Below are 14,133 nucleotides of genomic sequence, written 5' to 3' on the forward strand. Positions count from 1 at the left end.
GGACCATGGAGATAACCTCAGAGACAATCTTCCTCCTCGTGCACAGCGCTGAGAAACCACCTGTGGCTACAGCAGCTCACGACCTTGACTTTCCACCGTCACCTGTACTCGCACACTTCCACCTGGAAACCCCACTGCTGTCAAAGGCAAAACACCCAAAGATGAACGGTATGGTTCAAGATAGCCTTCGTGACTCCTGGTGTGCCTTGGTGGTAACCCTTTCCTTGCCTGGCTGCTGCTATCGCTTGAATATGGTTTTTTCCCGAAATCCACATGGCACAGCCAGTTACATCACTGCTTGGGTGTCCCACACCCTAAACTGAAATTCTTGGGATCCAGCTTCCTGCTAATGCAACACAGAGGTAACCAGTGATAGCCCAAGTATGTGGGTCCCTGCTACCCATGTGGGAGATACAAACAGAATTCTTGGCTTTTGGCTTCTGCCTGGCCCAGCTGCAGCTGCTGCAGACACTGGGGAAGTGGACCAGCAGAAGGAAGACCTCTCTCCTCCTACCCCTCCTCTCTTCTCGCTTTCTCACTCTCTCTTAAAAATAAATGTTAAGGAAAAAATCACTTTGGCTAGGTCTCTTTCACAGGCCCTGTCTTTCACCATCCTGGGCTCTACCAGCAAGAAGGTCATCACTACATGTAGTACTCTGACCTTGAACCCGGGCCATGAGCCAAAAGAGACTGTTTTCTTTGTAATTTACCCAGCATGTGGCCTTCTGTTATTAGTGACAGAAACTGGACTGGAGACACGCCACCCCATCCCCTTTGTTCTTGGGTCAAAGTCCTACCCAAAAATCCTGCTCACTGCTTCCTGCCCTACATGGGCGGAGATGCCCATGGCACACCGGCCCCACGTAATGAAAATAAATTGTGCCAAGATCAAACAACATAGAAGTGCAAGGGGAGAAATGTTGCACGTGTGACATTACACAGATGAGCTCAGCATGGAATACTCCCTAGAGTCCGTGGTTTAAATAAGCAACTTTGACTGGCTTGGAAATGACTTTGGTATTTCCCCAGTTCCCTTAAGCCCCTGCCTAAGCTCTAAAAAGCTACAGTTCGAAGAGTCAGGATCCACAGGTACTCCACAGCCCACAGGTGGTGCCGATAAACTGAGTTTCTACTCACGTCTCAAATACCAGTATCATCACTGGACCCCACCCATCGCCTTTCTACACACGGATGCCATTAAAAGGGCAAGCCGACACCTTATTGTAGCCCCGTGGTGTCTGGGGCACTAACTGACGTCCTCATGTGACGTGAACAAGAGAAGATGTCTCTTCTGCGTCTTTACCAACACCTGACAACATCACATTTTAAACTTATTAAAAAACGGCACTTTGTGCTTTGAAAGGTGGGTTTCTCTGTTGACAAGTTATTGCTCATGTCCGTCAGCTATTTGAAATTGCCCTTTTTTTAAAGCTTTATTTTATTTATTTGAAAGGCAGAGTTACAGAGAGAGGTAGAGACAGAGATAGAGAGAGAGGTCTTCCATCGCTGGTTCACGCCCCAGATGGCCGCAATGGCTGGAGCTATGCTGATCCAAAGCTAGGAGTCATGAGCTTCTTCCAGGTCTCCCACATGGGTGCAGGGGCCCAAGGACTTGGGCCATCTTCTACTGCTTTCCCAGGCCATAGCAGAGAGCTAGATCAGAAGAGGATCAGCTGGGACTAGAACTGGCGCCCATATGGGATGCCGGTGATTCAGGCCAGGGCGTTAACCTGCTGCGCCACAGCGCTGGCCCCTGCAATTGCCTTTTTACATACCGCATGCCTCTGTCTTCTGCCTGCTTTTCCTGAGTTCACCTTTTTAACCTCCTGTTCTTGACCAGTCTGGTTCCTTTCAGTTGTCAGAATCCAGCCATGATTCCACCACACCACGCCGGGGGGGGGGGGGGGGGGGGGGGCACCCTGGGATCTCCCATGATGCTTGAAAATTCAGTGTTCAGTGCTTTCTTCTTAAATCTGGACACCACGAGGATGCATACTCTAGGTGTCCAGCTCAAACACCCCGTCCTCCCTTCAAGTGGCACACAGACTGTCATGACTTTCATGAACAGATGAACGAGAGTCCCTGCATCCTACAGGGGCAAGATCTAGGCAGGGGCTCCCTCAAAGGACATCCACTGAGGAGTTTCATAAAGGGACAGGGCAGTGCAGGACTGGGGCAAACCAACAAGGCAAAGTGATGGCCCCAGAACTAGGGACAATGAGGAGCTTCGCCACCCGCTGGCCGGAAGAGGAATGACATGAGATCAGCAGGTGAACCCCAGGAGACACGTTGTAGCCCACCACCGCTGGGCTCAGGACAACCTTCTTCCATGCGAATCCTCAACATGTCAACCTCTCAAATCCTACAAGATAACACCACGTTTGAAGCCATGGAATACAATAAGTAAAATAATTGCCAAACGAGCTCTACAGAAATGGAAGGAAGGAAGGAAGGGAGGGAGGGAGGGAGGGAGGGAGGGAGGGAGGGAGGGAGGAAGGAAGGAAGGAAGGAAGGAGCCAGAAAAACTCACATTCCCTTCCCAGCAGCACAATCCTGCTGCTTTGCAAACATTTTGTGAATGCCCCCCACACACCTCAGTTTCCCCAACATGAGAGGGTGTGCACTCTCCTCCTCTTCCTCCTCCGATGTTCCTGTTCGCAAGGAAAGGAAATCTCCCTACAGAAAAACACAGCTGCCAAAACCCCTTCCTCTCCGCCAGCCTCCACCAGGCCTTGGAATTCTCAGCAAATAGCTGGTTTTGCAACGCTTTTGGCTTTGCCAACCCTCCAGGGTAGAAAAATCTTCCCACAAGGATTTGAGGCTTGCAAGGAGAGGAAATCTTTGAGAAAAATCTGGGTTGAGGAGCAGCTAAGAAAAGCCAGGAGGAAGAGACACATCTATATGTGTTTATGCAGAAAATAGAAAAGGTTGAAAAGCAATGTGTTTCTAACAAGGCAGCTTCTATAAAACCAACCTTCTGCCACCCCTCCACTCCCCAGCGGGCTGAAAAAGGCAGGGTGGTTTCCACCCTCCATTCACGCCCCGCTCAGTCGAAGCTGGAAAACGCAGTAGCAGGCAGCTCCCACGAACAGTGGGCTTGGGTTCAAATCCCCGCGCCTACCCCAGCACTGCTTTCCTGCAGCTCAGTGCCGTCTCACGACAAATGAGCAGCATTTGCCGGATTGGGGGCCGAATTATGAATTGGAAGATGATGGTGCTTTGCAGCCACTTCTCAATCACAGACCCTCTAAAGAGCGTCTTCATTTAACAAATATCCTCTGTGGTTCCTCTGTGTTCAACAGATAGGAGAGCGCTTTGAAAAGTTGGTGGGAAACAGGTCTGATGCAAAACCTACCCATGCATTTCAAAAGTGTCTGCATCAGAAGAAACTTCTTTGATCTTCCTTCTCCCGTGAACTTTCTGAAGAACCTTGAGTACCTTTTGAGCTCCTCCTTTGGCCCTGGGAGGCTGGGGTGACAGAGGTGAGCAAGTTCCTGGGGACCCTGACCTCCTGCCTGGAGTGAACTGGTAACCAGATGAATACATAATTGCCAACAAAGGCCGTGCTGGCCAGCACCATGGGGGCAGTGCCCAGAAGACCAGAGATAAGAACTGTGGTGGATAGGATGGTGCAGACAGTGGAACTAGCACAAAGGAGAGCTCTTAGCCAGATGCAGCATCCACTTTTGTGGAAGAGGAGCAAGGACAGGTGGACAGAGGAGGAGAGGGGAGGGGAAAGAAAGCCAGGGAGGCCAGTGGGGCCTTGCTCCCAGCCACGTGAAGGATCAAAAGGCTGCACTCACAGCCATAAAGGCACAAAGGCCAGGGCAGGGTCTCCGACCTGCAGTTGGGATTTGCACCCCAAACCTCCGCTGCAGCCCCCTTGTGATACAGTGCTCGGGACCCCGCAGCAGGCCAGGGCAGCAGCACTGCTTTCAGGAGTGGAAGGCGTTTCGGAGATCACACACGCGTGCACACACACACACCCATGCACACGTATGCACGTGTGTTTTATTCACCAGGGAGCATCTTGCGAAGCCTCTCCTGTCACTCTTAAGCAATGCTTCCTTCAGAGCCTTAAATCTTCCACCGAAAATCACAACAGTATCTCCCCTGCCACAAGCTCCCTACACTGTGAGCCCACACTCCCCTCTCCTTGACACTGGGCTGACATGTGTCACTATCTTGCCTAGACCCCTCCCCCCCCCCGGAAAAAAAAAAAAGTGCAGGTACCACTGTGTGACACCCGAGATGAGGACATAAAAATGCCATGCGCTTCTGCCCGGCTCTCGTGGACGCACACTCTTTGGAAGCCAGCTGCCCCTTCTTAGGAAGTTCAAATGGAGCACATGAAGCGCCCATGTGGCGAAGCCACGTGTCAGGAGTTCCAACTGACAGCCCAGCTCAGGGGCCAGCCACAGCTGCAGCGACTCCTACACATGGGCGTGATGCTACCTCTGATGAGTCTGTAAGCACCTGTCTCGGGTGCCCGGCCTTGCAACCCTTCCCGAGGGGGTCCCAGACACAGCAGAGCATCCCCACCACCCCCTGTCCAAATTCCTGCCCAAAGCTCCCAGGAGCAAAGGCAGAAAATGACTGTTTCGCACCACTAGGTTTCGGTGTGATGTCTTACGCAGCAATACAGACTGGGACAGAAATGAAAGCCCGAGTCGTGTGTGTGGTGTATGTGGTGTGTGTGTGTGTGTGTGTGTGTACTTCAAAAAAAAATTCCCAGAACACAGATTTTAAAGATAAGTTTAATTTGCTTCAAAAAAAATTTGAAGTCCAGGCATGGAAGAGTCTTCAAAATGTTCATGAAAAATGCTCACTGTGAAAGACTACATGGATTCAAAAATTGCAGCAAAACCAACTTGCCTTTAGACTGCACTCTCCATAGGCATTGTGGGTACTCTTGTGTCTGTATATAGGTTGTTATGTGTGTGCGTTTTTCCTTAATCCCGCTTCACCTCCTTGAGAACCTTCTAGAAAGAACACCTATCATTACCCATGAGTTACAACCCCTGGGGTTCATCCACACCACTTCTGGAGAAAAAAAAAAAAAAGATAACCAGATGGTTTACGCCAAAGAAAAATTAAATACTTTTAAACCACTCAAAATAGACAAAGGTAATCCGTCCTTATTGCAAAACTAAAAGAGAAACCCTTGCAAATCTAACACTTGGTTTCATCCAGCTTTGAAAACAGAGATGAAAAAAAAAAAATGAGATCTTCATCTGCGGCAGCTAAATAGGGCACCAGGGGCTCCTCTTGCTAAAGGCTAAAGACGCACGCAAGTAGAAGCACCATTTGCAGATAAGGTAGAGCCAGGCATGTAAGGTGCACTTAGCGTCCACCTGACGCTGCCAGGAGCCCACAGAATTCTCCTTACTATCACTGCTCCAGTGGACAGCAGCACCAACACTTCCCTTGGATCCAGCCTAACCCTTCGTGACCCAAGTTAACCCTCAAGTGCAGTCTCGGCAGGTTCTTTTCTGTACTGCACGTAACCGGACACAGTGAGCGCCTTCTGCTATATGACTGAAACTTTTCCATATTACAGTCGAATCTAGGTTAAGTTAGATGTCAAGAGAGGGAGCTCAGATTCCATACTGTCAGAAATGGACCCCCACATTATATAGCATCGCTGCCCCCCACGTCTCTATTGGTCTGGTGGAAGAACTGTGCTGTTTTTGTTTAATAATAATAATAAATGAATGTATGTTGGAAAACAAGCCTCTGAGAAGTCACATACGGGGATCCCCACATGGCTGTCAAGCTAAATAATGAAAACTACTTTGATGACGAGGAAAGCACCCACTGTGGGATTATAGAAATATCACAACAGGGCACCCAGGTCAGGGCATGAGCTCCTGGGGCCTGCAGTGGGAACTGAGAGCCAGGTCACCTGAGTGGACGGCTCACCTGCTCCTCAATCGCTGTGTGATCCTAAGCCAGTCACTCGGCCCCTCTCTGCCAACACGTCGTGACAACAGGGCTAAATTCCCAACTTTGTCCATCCAAATAGGACCCCTTTAGGCAGAGGGGTCTCCAGGGTTCCAAGGCAACAGTCACTCTTCGGATGCTGACGTCAGCCAAATGATAATTCCCCAAGAAGAAAATCATTGTGGGCTGATTTCACATGCATTAATTAATGTGGCCAGAATTAGCTCCAAAAACCCATGCCTTGCCAAACACTGCTGCCCATCATCGAATGAAATCATGAATACAGGTCGGAAGAAAAGGTGATGAAGAGACAGACTTGCAAGCCTGGCTGGCCTCTTCCTTACCAGTCTCCAGGGTGGGGGCCCACCCAGTGCTGACAGGTTGGGGTGGAGAAGGGGGGAGACAGGAATGGTTGATGAGCCCAGAGACAGGTAGGGATAGGGGGCAGGGATGTGGTACGGTACTACACCTGAAGTGACAACTGGACACAAACATCACTGGCAGTGAGCCCATTCCAAAACAATCCTGAGGTCACTGGGCTTCAAGTTGGCAGAGTCTCCACTCCGCCCATCCCAAATCCCAACTCTCCTGGGGAGGACTGGGGGTATGGAGTGGCCGACTGAACCATCTGGGTCTCATCCCCCGTGCAGAGTATCTGCAAATCCTGGGAAATTATGGAGCCCTGTGACTCACAGAGCCCCTACACGCCGGCAAAGAAGAACGGCACGTTACTGGACTTGGCACAGCTCCTGCCAAAGGTGGCATGGAGTACACCAGCTGGCTGTGCACGCCTCACAGCTGGGAAGCCCCTGATGAGACTGATGTCTGGGAGACCTGGGGACTTGAAATCCCAACTCCCCACAGCCCCCTATGGGGTGCCAGACCCCATGGCCAGGTGATGTGGGCCTTGGGAGCCACCAACGGCTTCTCTGAAGCCCAAGCCTGCCTCTCTCCTTATTACCATATATGAGGAAGTCTCTGCGGGGGTCTGTGAGGCCTCAAGGGAGCCCCAGACCAGCCTGTGTATAGGGGGGAATCCCTTTTTTAAAATGGAGAGTGCCTTTAAAAATACATCCGCATCGCCAGCAGAATGCCTTCAGACTGTGCCCCCTGACACCTGGCGCTGGAGCCGTCCCCTACCCGCTCGGCACCGCACGTGTTTGTAACTGCTTTCGCTCACATCCCTTCCCCAGGCTGCCTCCCCTCATCCGCGCCACTCCAACGGCCGGGCTGGAGAACCAGCTCACTACACTTAGTTCTCCGCGTCTCGCAGCACATGTGCCCGCAAGGGCCATTTCACGTCCGGAAAGGCCAAGGCCAAATATAAAAAGTTGTGGGCTCCAGGACGGACCCGGCACAGGGCACGGAGAACGTAGTGGATAGAGTGGGGCGGGGGGAGGGGGTAGCCCCCTGGTCCACCCCATCTCCTCCACAGCAGCAAGGAAGCAAAAGCGACCCGGGGGCAAGGGGCCCCTGTTTTCCCAGGGACATGTCCACTGCTAAGCCCTGGCTGGATGGCGAACACTTTTTTTTTCCCGCTGTGCCAATTCCTGGCACCTGTTCTGGAAAGGCGGGTGGGGAGCTTCCCGCAGATCCACGCCGCCTGTTGTACCTGGGGAACACGCGGAGCACGGGTGAGCCACGGCCACCTGCGCCTTCGGTCCCGGAGCAAGCTGGAGCGCACAGGTGGTTACCTGCACAGGTACGGAACCTCACAAGGCCAGCACAACTCGACGTCTGGCCTTGGGGGCCTTGCTGGAGGTCAAGGTTCCCCAGCCACCCACCCACCGCCACCACCAGCCCTTCCCGCCTGCAGGGAAGAGGGCAGAGGCAAGGGGCGCAGGTAAAGGTCCCCATGGCAGCAGGCTGCGCCCCAGCCCCGAGCTCCGGGCTCTGCCGGCCGCCTCCTCCCGGACCCCCTGCAAGGGGCAGGGGGCGTCCTTACCCGGCACCCGCCCGCCGGAGCCGCAGCGCCCACTCGGGGCAGGCGGCGAGCACTCACCCTTCTGCTCTCGCAGGCTCGACAGCGACCAGAGCAGCAGCGCCACCGAGGCTAGGAAGCAGAGCTGGCTCAGCAGAAGGTCCCCGCGGCGGCGGCGGCGGCGGCGGCGGCGCGCGCGGTCCTCGTCGCCGGCCGGCGGCATCCTCGGGCGGCGGCCGCTCCTGGGACGGGCGGCCGCGGCGGCGACGGCGGCGGGAGGCAGCCCTGCGCGCAGCAGCCGCGGGTCCTCGCTGCGCTCCCGGCCGGCCGCCGCCTCCGCCTGCTCTCCCTCCTCCGCGCCGCTGCCCGGCTCCTCCTGGCCGTCGCCCTCGTCGTCGCTATCGCTCAGTCCCTCCTCCCCGCCCTCCTCCTCCTCCTCCTCCTCGCCGCTTGCCCGCGCCGCCGCCGCCGCCTCCCGGCGCTCGGGGTCCCGCTCCTCCTCGCGCGCCATGGCTCCCACGCTCCGCGCCCGCGCTCGGCCTGGGGCGGCGGCGCGGCGGGGGCGGCGGGGGCGGCCGGGAGGCGGGGGCGGCGGCGGCCGAGGAGGAGGAGGAGCGGGAAGGACCGGCGGGAGGAGGGCCCGCCGCTGGCCAACTCCGCCGGCTGGCGAGGCCACCTCGGGCAGGCTCCGGCCTCGCCGGCTACAGGAGCGCGTCGCGGGGCCGCCCGCCTAATCCATGGTCCGCGCGCGGGGAGCAGCGAGGCAGCAGGGCGCACGGGCGGACGCTGCTCTGCTCTGCCCGCGGCGGCGCGGCCGGTCGGGCCCGGGTGGGCGGTTGCAGGGGGGCGCACGGGCGGGGGGGCAGTGGCCTGCGCGGCGGGGAGGGGGCGCTCGGGAGGGGGACTGGACGGTGGGGGGAGAGAGCCGGGGCGCGATCGCCAGTTTTCCACTCCGGGGGCAGGGGGCGGGCGTAGCGGGCCCCTTCTCGGACACAGGCTCTCCGCTCCGGGGGATTCGTCCGGGACTTTGGAGAAACGAGGGGTCTTTGCAGCCGCGGCCCGAAGGAGGGGCGCCGCGAGTGCGCCTGGCTGCCCTCGCCCGCCCGCTGGGCTCTCCGCGGCGCGCGGGCCTCCCGGGTTTGCTTCTGCCCCCTTGCGGGGATCCCCTGTTTGCGCCCGGCTCGGGCTCTGAACAGGCCTCCCCAGAAGCCCTGGGCTCGCTGGGGCTCCCCTGGCTCCCCTGGCTGGCCCGGGCTCACTCCTGGACCGTGCTGGACGCAGCCCAGTGGCTGGCTGAGAGAAGGGGGCAACCATCAGGTCCCGGAACTTCTGCGGGGACCATCAGTCGGCCCCCACCCCTGAGGTTAGATCCCCAGTCCCCTCCAGGTTTCCAGTTCTCTTCCTGCCCCTACCACTGAGGATGTTGCCTGCCCTGAAGATGGCAGTTGCTCTGCAGAGGTTGTCCCCCGCTCCCCAGCATCCTCTCTGTCTTGGGCATCCCTGGCTTCCCAGGTGCCTCCTGGGGCTGCTGGCTGGGATGAGATGTGCATCCCTCTGAAAGGGACACCTTTGTCCTGCGACTGAAAGCAAAAGAGCTCCTTAAACGAACAAACAAAAATCCCCTGGACAGCAGGTGTCTGTGTGTCTCCCTGAAGTCCGGTCAGATCACGGAATCCAGCCCCAGGCTCTAGGGAGGAGGGGGCGTCTCCAACCAGGGAGCCCCTGTGCAGATTCCCCCGCTCCTAGGTTAGGGAGGGCCGCAGAGTCCAAATGTGCCTACCCCACAACCAGGAGGCTGTGGACTGCCTCTGGGGGCGCAGGGTCACAGTAGGCAATCGTGGTGGTCTGCTCTGCACAGCAGGGTCCTGACCCCCGTCCGGCTGGAAGGTGTGGCCTGGGCACACCCTGGGTGCGCTCCTGAGCTCTCCTGGGACGGTCACAGGCACCTCTGAGAAGGACTCGGCAGGACCCAGGTCCGTCCAGGCAGGAGCGTGTGTGGGAAGACCCAGAACAGCTCCACCCACCAGGACACTCTCGCCACTTTTTCTGGTGAAAACTAGAAAAAAAGAGAAGTCGAGAGGGAGAAGCTGGAGTGAATGGAGTTGGGGTGGGGAGAATGCCCTAGGCCCAGGGAATTGTGGAATCTGGTCATGAGCAAGGGTACCAGGACAGGTGCAAGAAGCCAGGAGCTGGTACCTGCGTGAATTTACCTCTGCACCAGGCAGAGGGAGACAGAGGAAGAAAGGGAGAGGAAGCGACAGAGAGAGCACTTCTGTGGCACAGGGAAATTATTTTTTTAAGTTTATCTCAACAGATCACAGAGCAAAGGGAGAGTGAAGCAGAGAGGAGATGCCTTGAGTGGCCCACACTGCCAAGGGAGAAATGCGATGGCCTTGGGTCCCCCAGAGTGGCAGCACCTTAGCCCTGGTGGATTCCTCACCACCCCCCACAGCTGTAGGAGTTTGCCTGGGATGCAGGACGTCCTTGGTTCTCCCTCCAGCACACAAGCCTGGGCTGGGAATGCTCTCACATCCTCAGTCAGCCCTGGAGAGCAGCAGGAACAGGGACCCCTCGGGGCAGGGGGTGGCTCCCCGACCCTGGAAAGCCCCCATTCCAGCCCGCCCTGCTCTGCCCAGTCCTCGGCAGCTCCTCGGGAAAACTGGGTTTTGGAAGGAGCAGGGGCTGGAAGGGAGGATGCGCTCCTGTCTGTCACCATCAGGCTGCTCCTCACTCCTGCAGCGGCTTCTGCCTTGGTGTTTCTGAATCCGTTGGCGTTCGACCTCACGCTTGGGGCAGGCACCCTTAAGCAGCAGATTCCAAGCTCTGGACTCGGATCCAAAAACTGCCTTGCTTGGAAAGGCAGGCATCACCCCCACATGGGTGTGGGGGCAGGAATGGCAGGTGGGGAGGGTTCAGAGCACCTCCACACCCACACCAGGTGCTGGGGCTCCCCACCATAAACATTCCCACCTCAGAGTCGTTCATCCTGCTGGTGGCTCTGCATTTGTAACAGATAACCACCTTACCCACGGTGGGACAAGGCCCACCTCCGGTGACCTCCCCACTCTCAGCACCCCGAGCTGGCCACCACAGAGCACGGCTGCATCTCCACAACCCCACGCCTTTGCCAGTTGTGTCAGAGGCACAAGGCCCAAGTTTAGAGAGCAAGGAGGGGAGAAGAGGAGAAAAATCAGAGACGTTTGCCTGGGACCTGGCAGGCCAGCCCCTTCCCACAGCTGCTCTGTGCCACCAGGAGGTGTGGCCCAGGAAAAGGCCACCAGGTTTCCACTCCACCCAGTAAGATCCAGTGCTCCTGAGGGGACAGTGATAGGGAGACGCTCTTCCACAGACTCGTCCAGGAACTCTCCCTGGACACAGCACCCTGTTAAGTGTCCAGGGGCCATGAAAGCCACTGCATAATTCCAAGGTGGCCTCTGGAAACTACTGGCCGGGCGAGAGAGATGACAGTCACTTCCCACCTGCTGGTGCACTAACACGCAATTTGCATTCAAGCCCATCCTACTAAGGAAGGCCTGACAGATACTTCCCTCCCATGCCTTTGTCCCCGAGCCTGTGGGACTGCATCTTCAGAGAGTTCCTGAGCCGGCAGCATCCCTACGAAGTGAGTCCAGATTGTGCACTCTGCCCCCACCCCCCAGGCCCATGAGCGCCCCTTGTCCACAAGGTGAGCGCCCCTGGTTTCAGGCGTCCAGTTTCATAACTGCAGTTAAAATCAACCACTGATGTCTGAGTGATCTCCCGTTTCTAATTTTCTTCTGGCCCAGCTGTGTGCACGGATCTGGAGTTTTTGACTCACAAGGTAGATGTGACTATAGGTTTATTTTTTTAGTGGATCCTTGTCATATTCAAAGGCTGCCCTTTTTTAAAAAAAGATTCATTTCTTTTATTTGAAAGAGTCACAGTTACATAAAGAGAGACCTTTCATCTGCTGGTTCACTCCCCAGATGGTTGCAATGGTCAGCTCTGGGCCAAGCAAAGCAGGGAGCCAGGAGCTTCATCTGGGTCTCCCACATGGAAGCAGGACCCAAGCACTTGGGCATCATCCACTGCTTTTCCCAGGCCATTAGTGGGGAGCTGGATGGGGAGTGGAGCAGGCGGAACTTGAGCCAGTGTCCACATGGGATGTGGGCATTGGAGAGGGAACTTAAGCCAGTGTCCACATGGGATGTGGGCATTGGAGAGGGACCTTGAGCCAGTGTCCACATGGGATGCGGGCATTGAAGGTGTTGGCTTCATCTGCTATGCCACAATGCTGGCCTCCAAAACTGCCCCTTTTTTTAAAGTGTTAAAGTACAATATATAAAAATACTTCAAAAGGTTTATGGACAAAAGGAATTAAAAGATAAGTTTATTTGGAAGTGAAAGCGTTTTTTGGGGGGGCAATCTATGCATAGTTTTTTCTTTATATATGTATTTTCATGCGCTTCTCATATGCATGGATTTCAAAAAAAATTTGTGCCAAAATGAACTTATCTTTTTTTTAAGATTTATTTTATTTATTTGAAAGAGTTAAAGAGAAAAGTAGACATGGGGCAGGAGGGTCAGTCTTCCATCTGCTGGTTCACTCTCCATATGGCCGTAACAGCTGGAGCTGGGCTGATCCAAAGGCAGGAGCTTCTTCCGGGTTTCCCACATGGGTGCAGGAGTCCAAGCACTTGGGCCATCTTCTGCTGCTTTCCCAGACTGTAGCAGAGAGCTGGATTGGAAGTGGAGCAGCTGGGAGTTGAACCGGTGGCCATATGGGATGCTGGCACTTTAGGCCGGGATTTCAACCTGCTGCGCCACAGTGCCAGCCCCTGGCCTTTTAATTTCACTTCCCTCAAACCTTTGAAGCTCTCTTGTAGATGCAGCAAAATGCACACGATGAATGTTTTAGCTCAGGACTTCATACGTGTGTGTGCATCCTCCATGGCACCAGATCACAATCCAGAATGTTCCATCTCCAAGCCTCCCTCGTGCCCACCCTCCCCCAGAACATGATCACTCACCCCCTCTTCCTACCTCTGCACTGTATCCCTAAGTCATTACCTGGCCTTGAACTTCAGGGGAATGGAGGCTGCCTTTGCTCAGCTTGTTTCCATGAGCACCGCTGTCCACGCTGGTGCGCATAGCTGTGATTTGTTCTTTTCTAGGCTGTGTAGGTGTAGCTTGGTTTCTACCTGGTTCTTCAGTTCCCTTCCAAGTTCAGTGCCAGCCAAGAATAATCAAGCCACTGCATCTGGCTTGGAGACAAGTGGCCTCCCAGGCTGGCTAGTCGCATAAGGCGTTTCAGCCGAAATCAGAGTAGTCACCAGCCTGTTCTCAAACCGGTTCTGCTACCTGAGAGGCCCATGGGCACCTGCAGGACATCATGTCACCTAACAGATTTCAGGTGCTGCACGCATAGTGAGGCCAGCACTGTAGTGTAGTGGGTAAAGCCACCGCCTGCAGTGCCGACATTCCATATAGACACCGGTTATAGTCCTGGCTGCTCCACTTCCAATCCAGCTCTCTTCTTTGGCCTGAGAAAGTAGCAGAAGATGGCCCCAGTCCTTGGGCCCCTGCACCTATGTGGGAGACCCAGAAGAAGCTCCTGGCTTCGGATCAGCACAGCACCAGCCATTGTGGCCATCTGGCAAGTGAACCAATAGATGGAAAACCTCTCTCTCTCTCTCTCTCTCTCTCTCTCTCTCTGCCTCTCCTCTCGCCGTGTAACTCTGACTTTCAAATAAATAAATAAATCTTTTTAAAAAGATGAGGCATGCATTGTGGTACAGCAGGGTAAGCTACCACCTGCAACCCCAGCATCCCATATAGGTACTGGTTCATGTCCTGGCTGTTCCACTTCCCAACCAGCTCCCTGCTAATAGACTAGGAAAAGCAGCAGAAGGTGGCCCAAGCGTTTGGGTCCCTGCACCTATGTGGGAGACCTGGGTGATGTTCCTGGCTTCAGCTTGGCCCAGCAGTGGCTGTTGTGTCCATCTGGAGAGTGAGCCCGTGGATGGAAGATCTCCACTATCCAACCCCCATAAATCTGCCTTTAAAAATAAATAAATCTTTTTAAAAATTAAAATGCTTATTTATTTACTTGAGAGAGAGTGAGCTCCCATTCGCTGGTTAACTTCCCAAATTCCTGTGGCAGCTGGGACTGTGCCAGATCAAAGAGAGGAGACATTGAGTTTCTACTCAATCCAAGTCTCCCATGTCAGTGGCAGGAGCTCCGTCACTGTAGCCATCACCACTGCCTCCCAGGGTCAGCATTAGCAGGA

General features: G+C 55.2%; 1 protein-coding gene across 1 annotated transcript in view; it reads right to left on the reverse strand.

Moving 5' to 3' along the window:
- SLC24A3 (solute carrier family 24 member 3) overlaps positions 1-8,087 on the reverse strand; it is a 524,237-nt gene extending 516,150 nt beyond the window's left edge. Inside the window, exon 1 of the mRNA XM_062203807.1 lies at positions 7,946-8,087. Within this exon, the coding sequence (XP_062059791.1) occupies positions 7,946-8,087 (142 nt within the window). The remainder of the gene's footprint in view (positions 1-7,945) is intronic.
- Positions 8,088-14,133: the final 6,046 nt, after the last annotated feature.

This window comes from Lepus europaeus, chromosome 10 (assembly GCF_033115175.1).
Source record: "Lepus europaeus isolate LE1 chromosome 10, mLepTim1.pri, whole genome shotgun sequence".
Taxonomy (NCBI): Eukaryota; Metazoa; Chordata; class Mammalia; order Lagomorpha; family Leporidae; genus Lepus; species Lepus europaeus.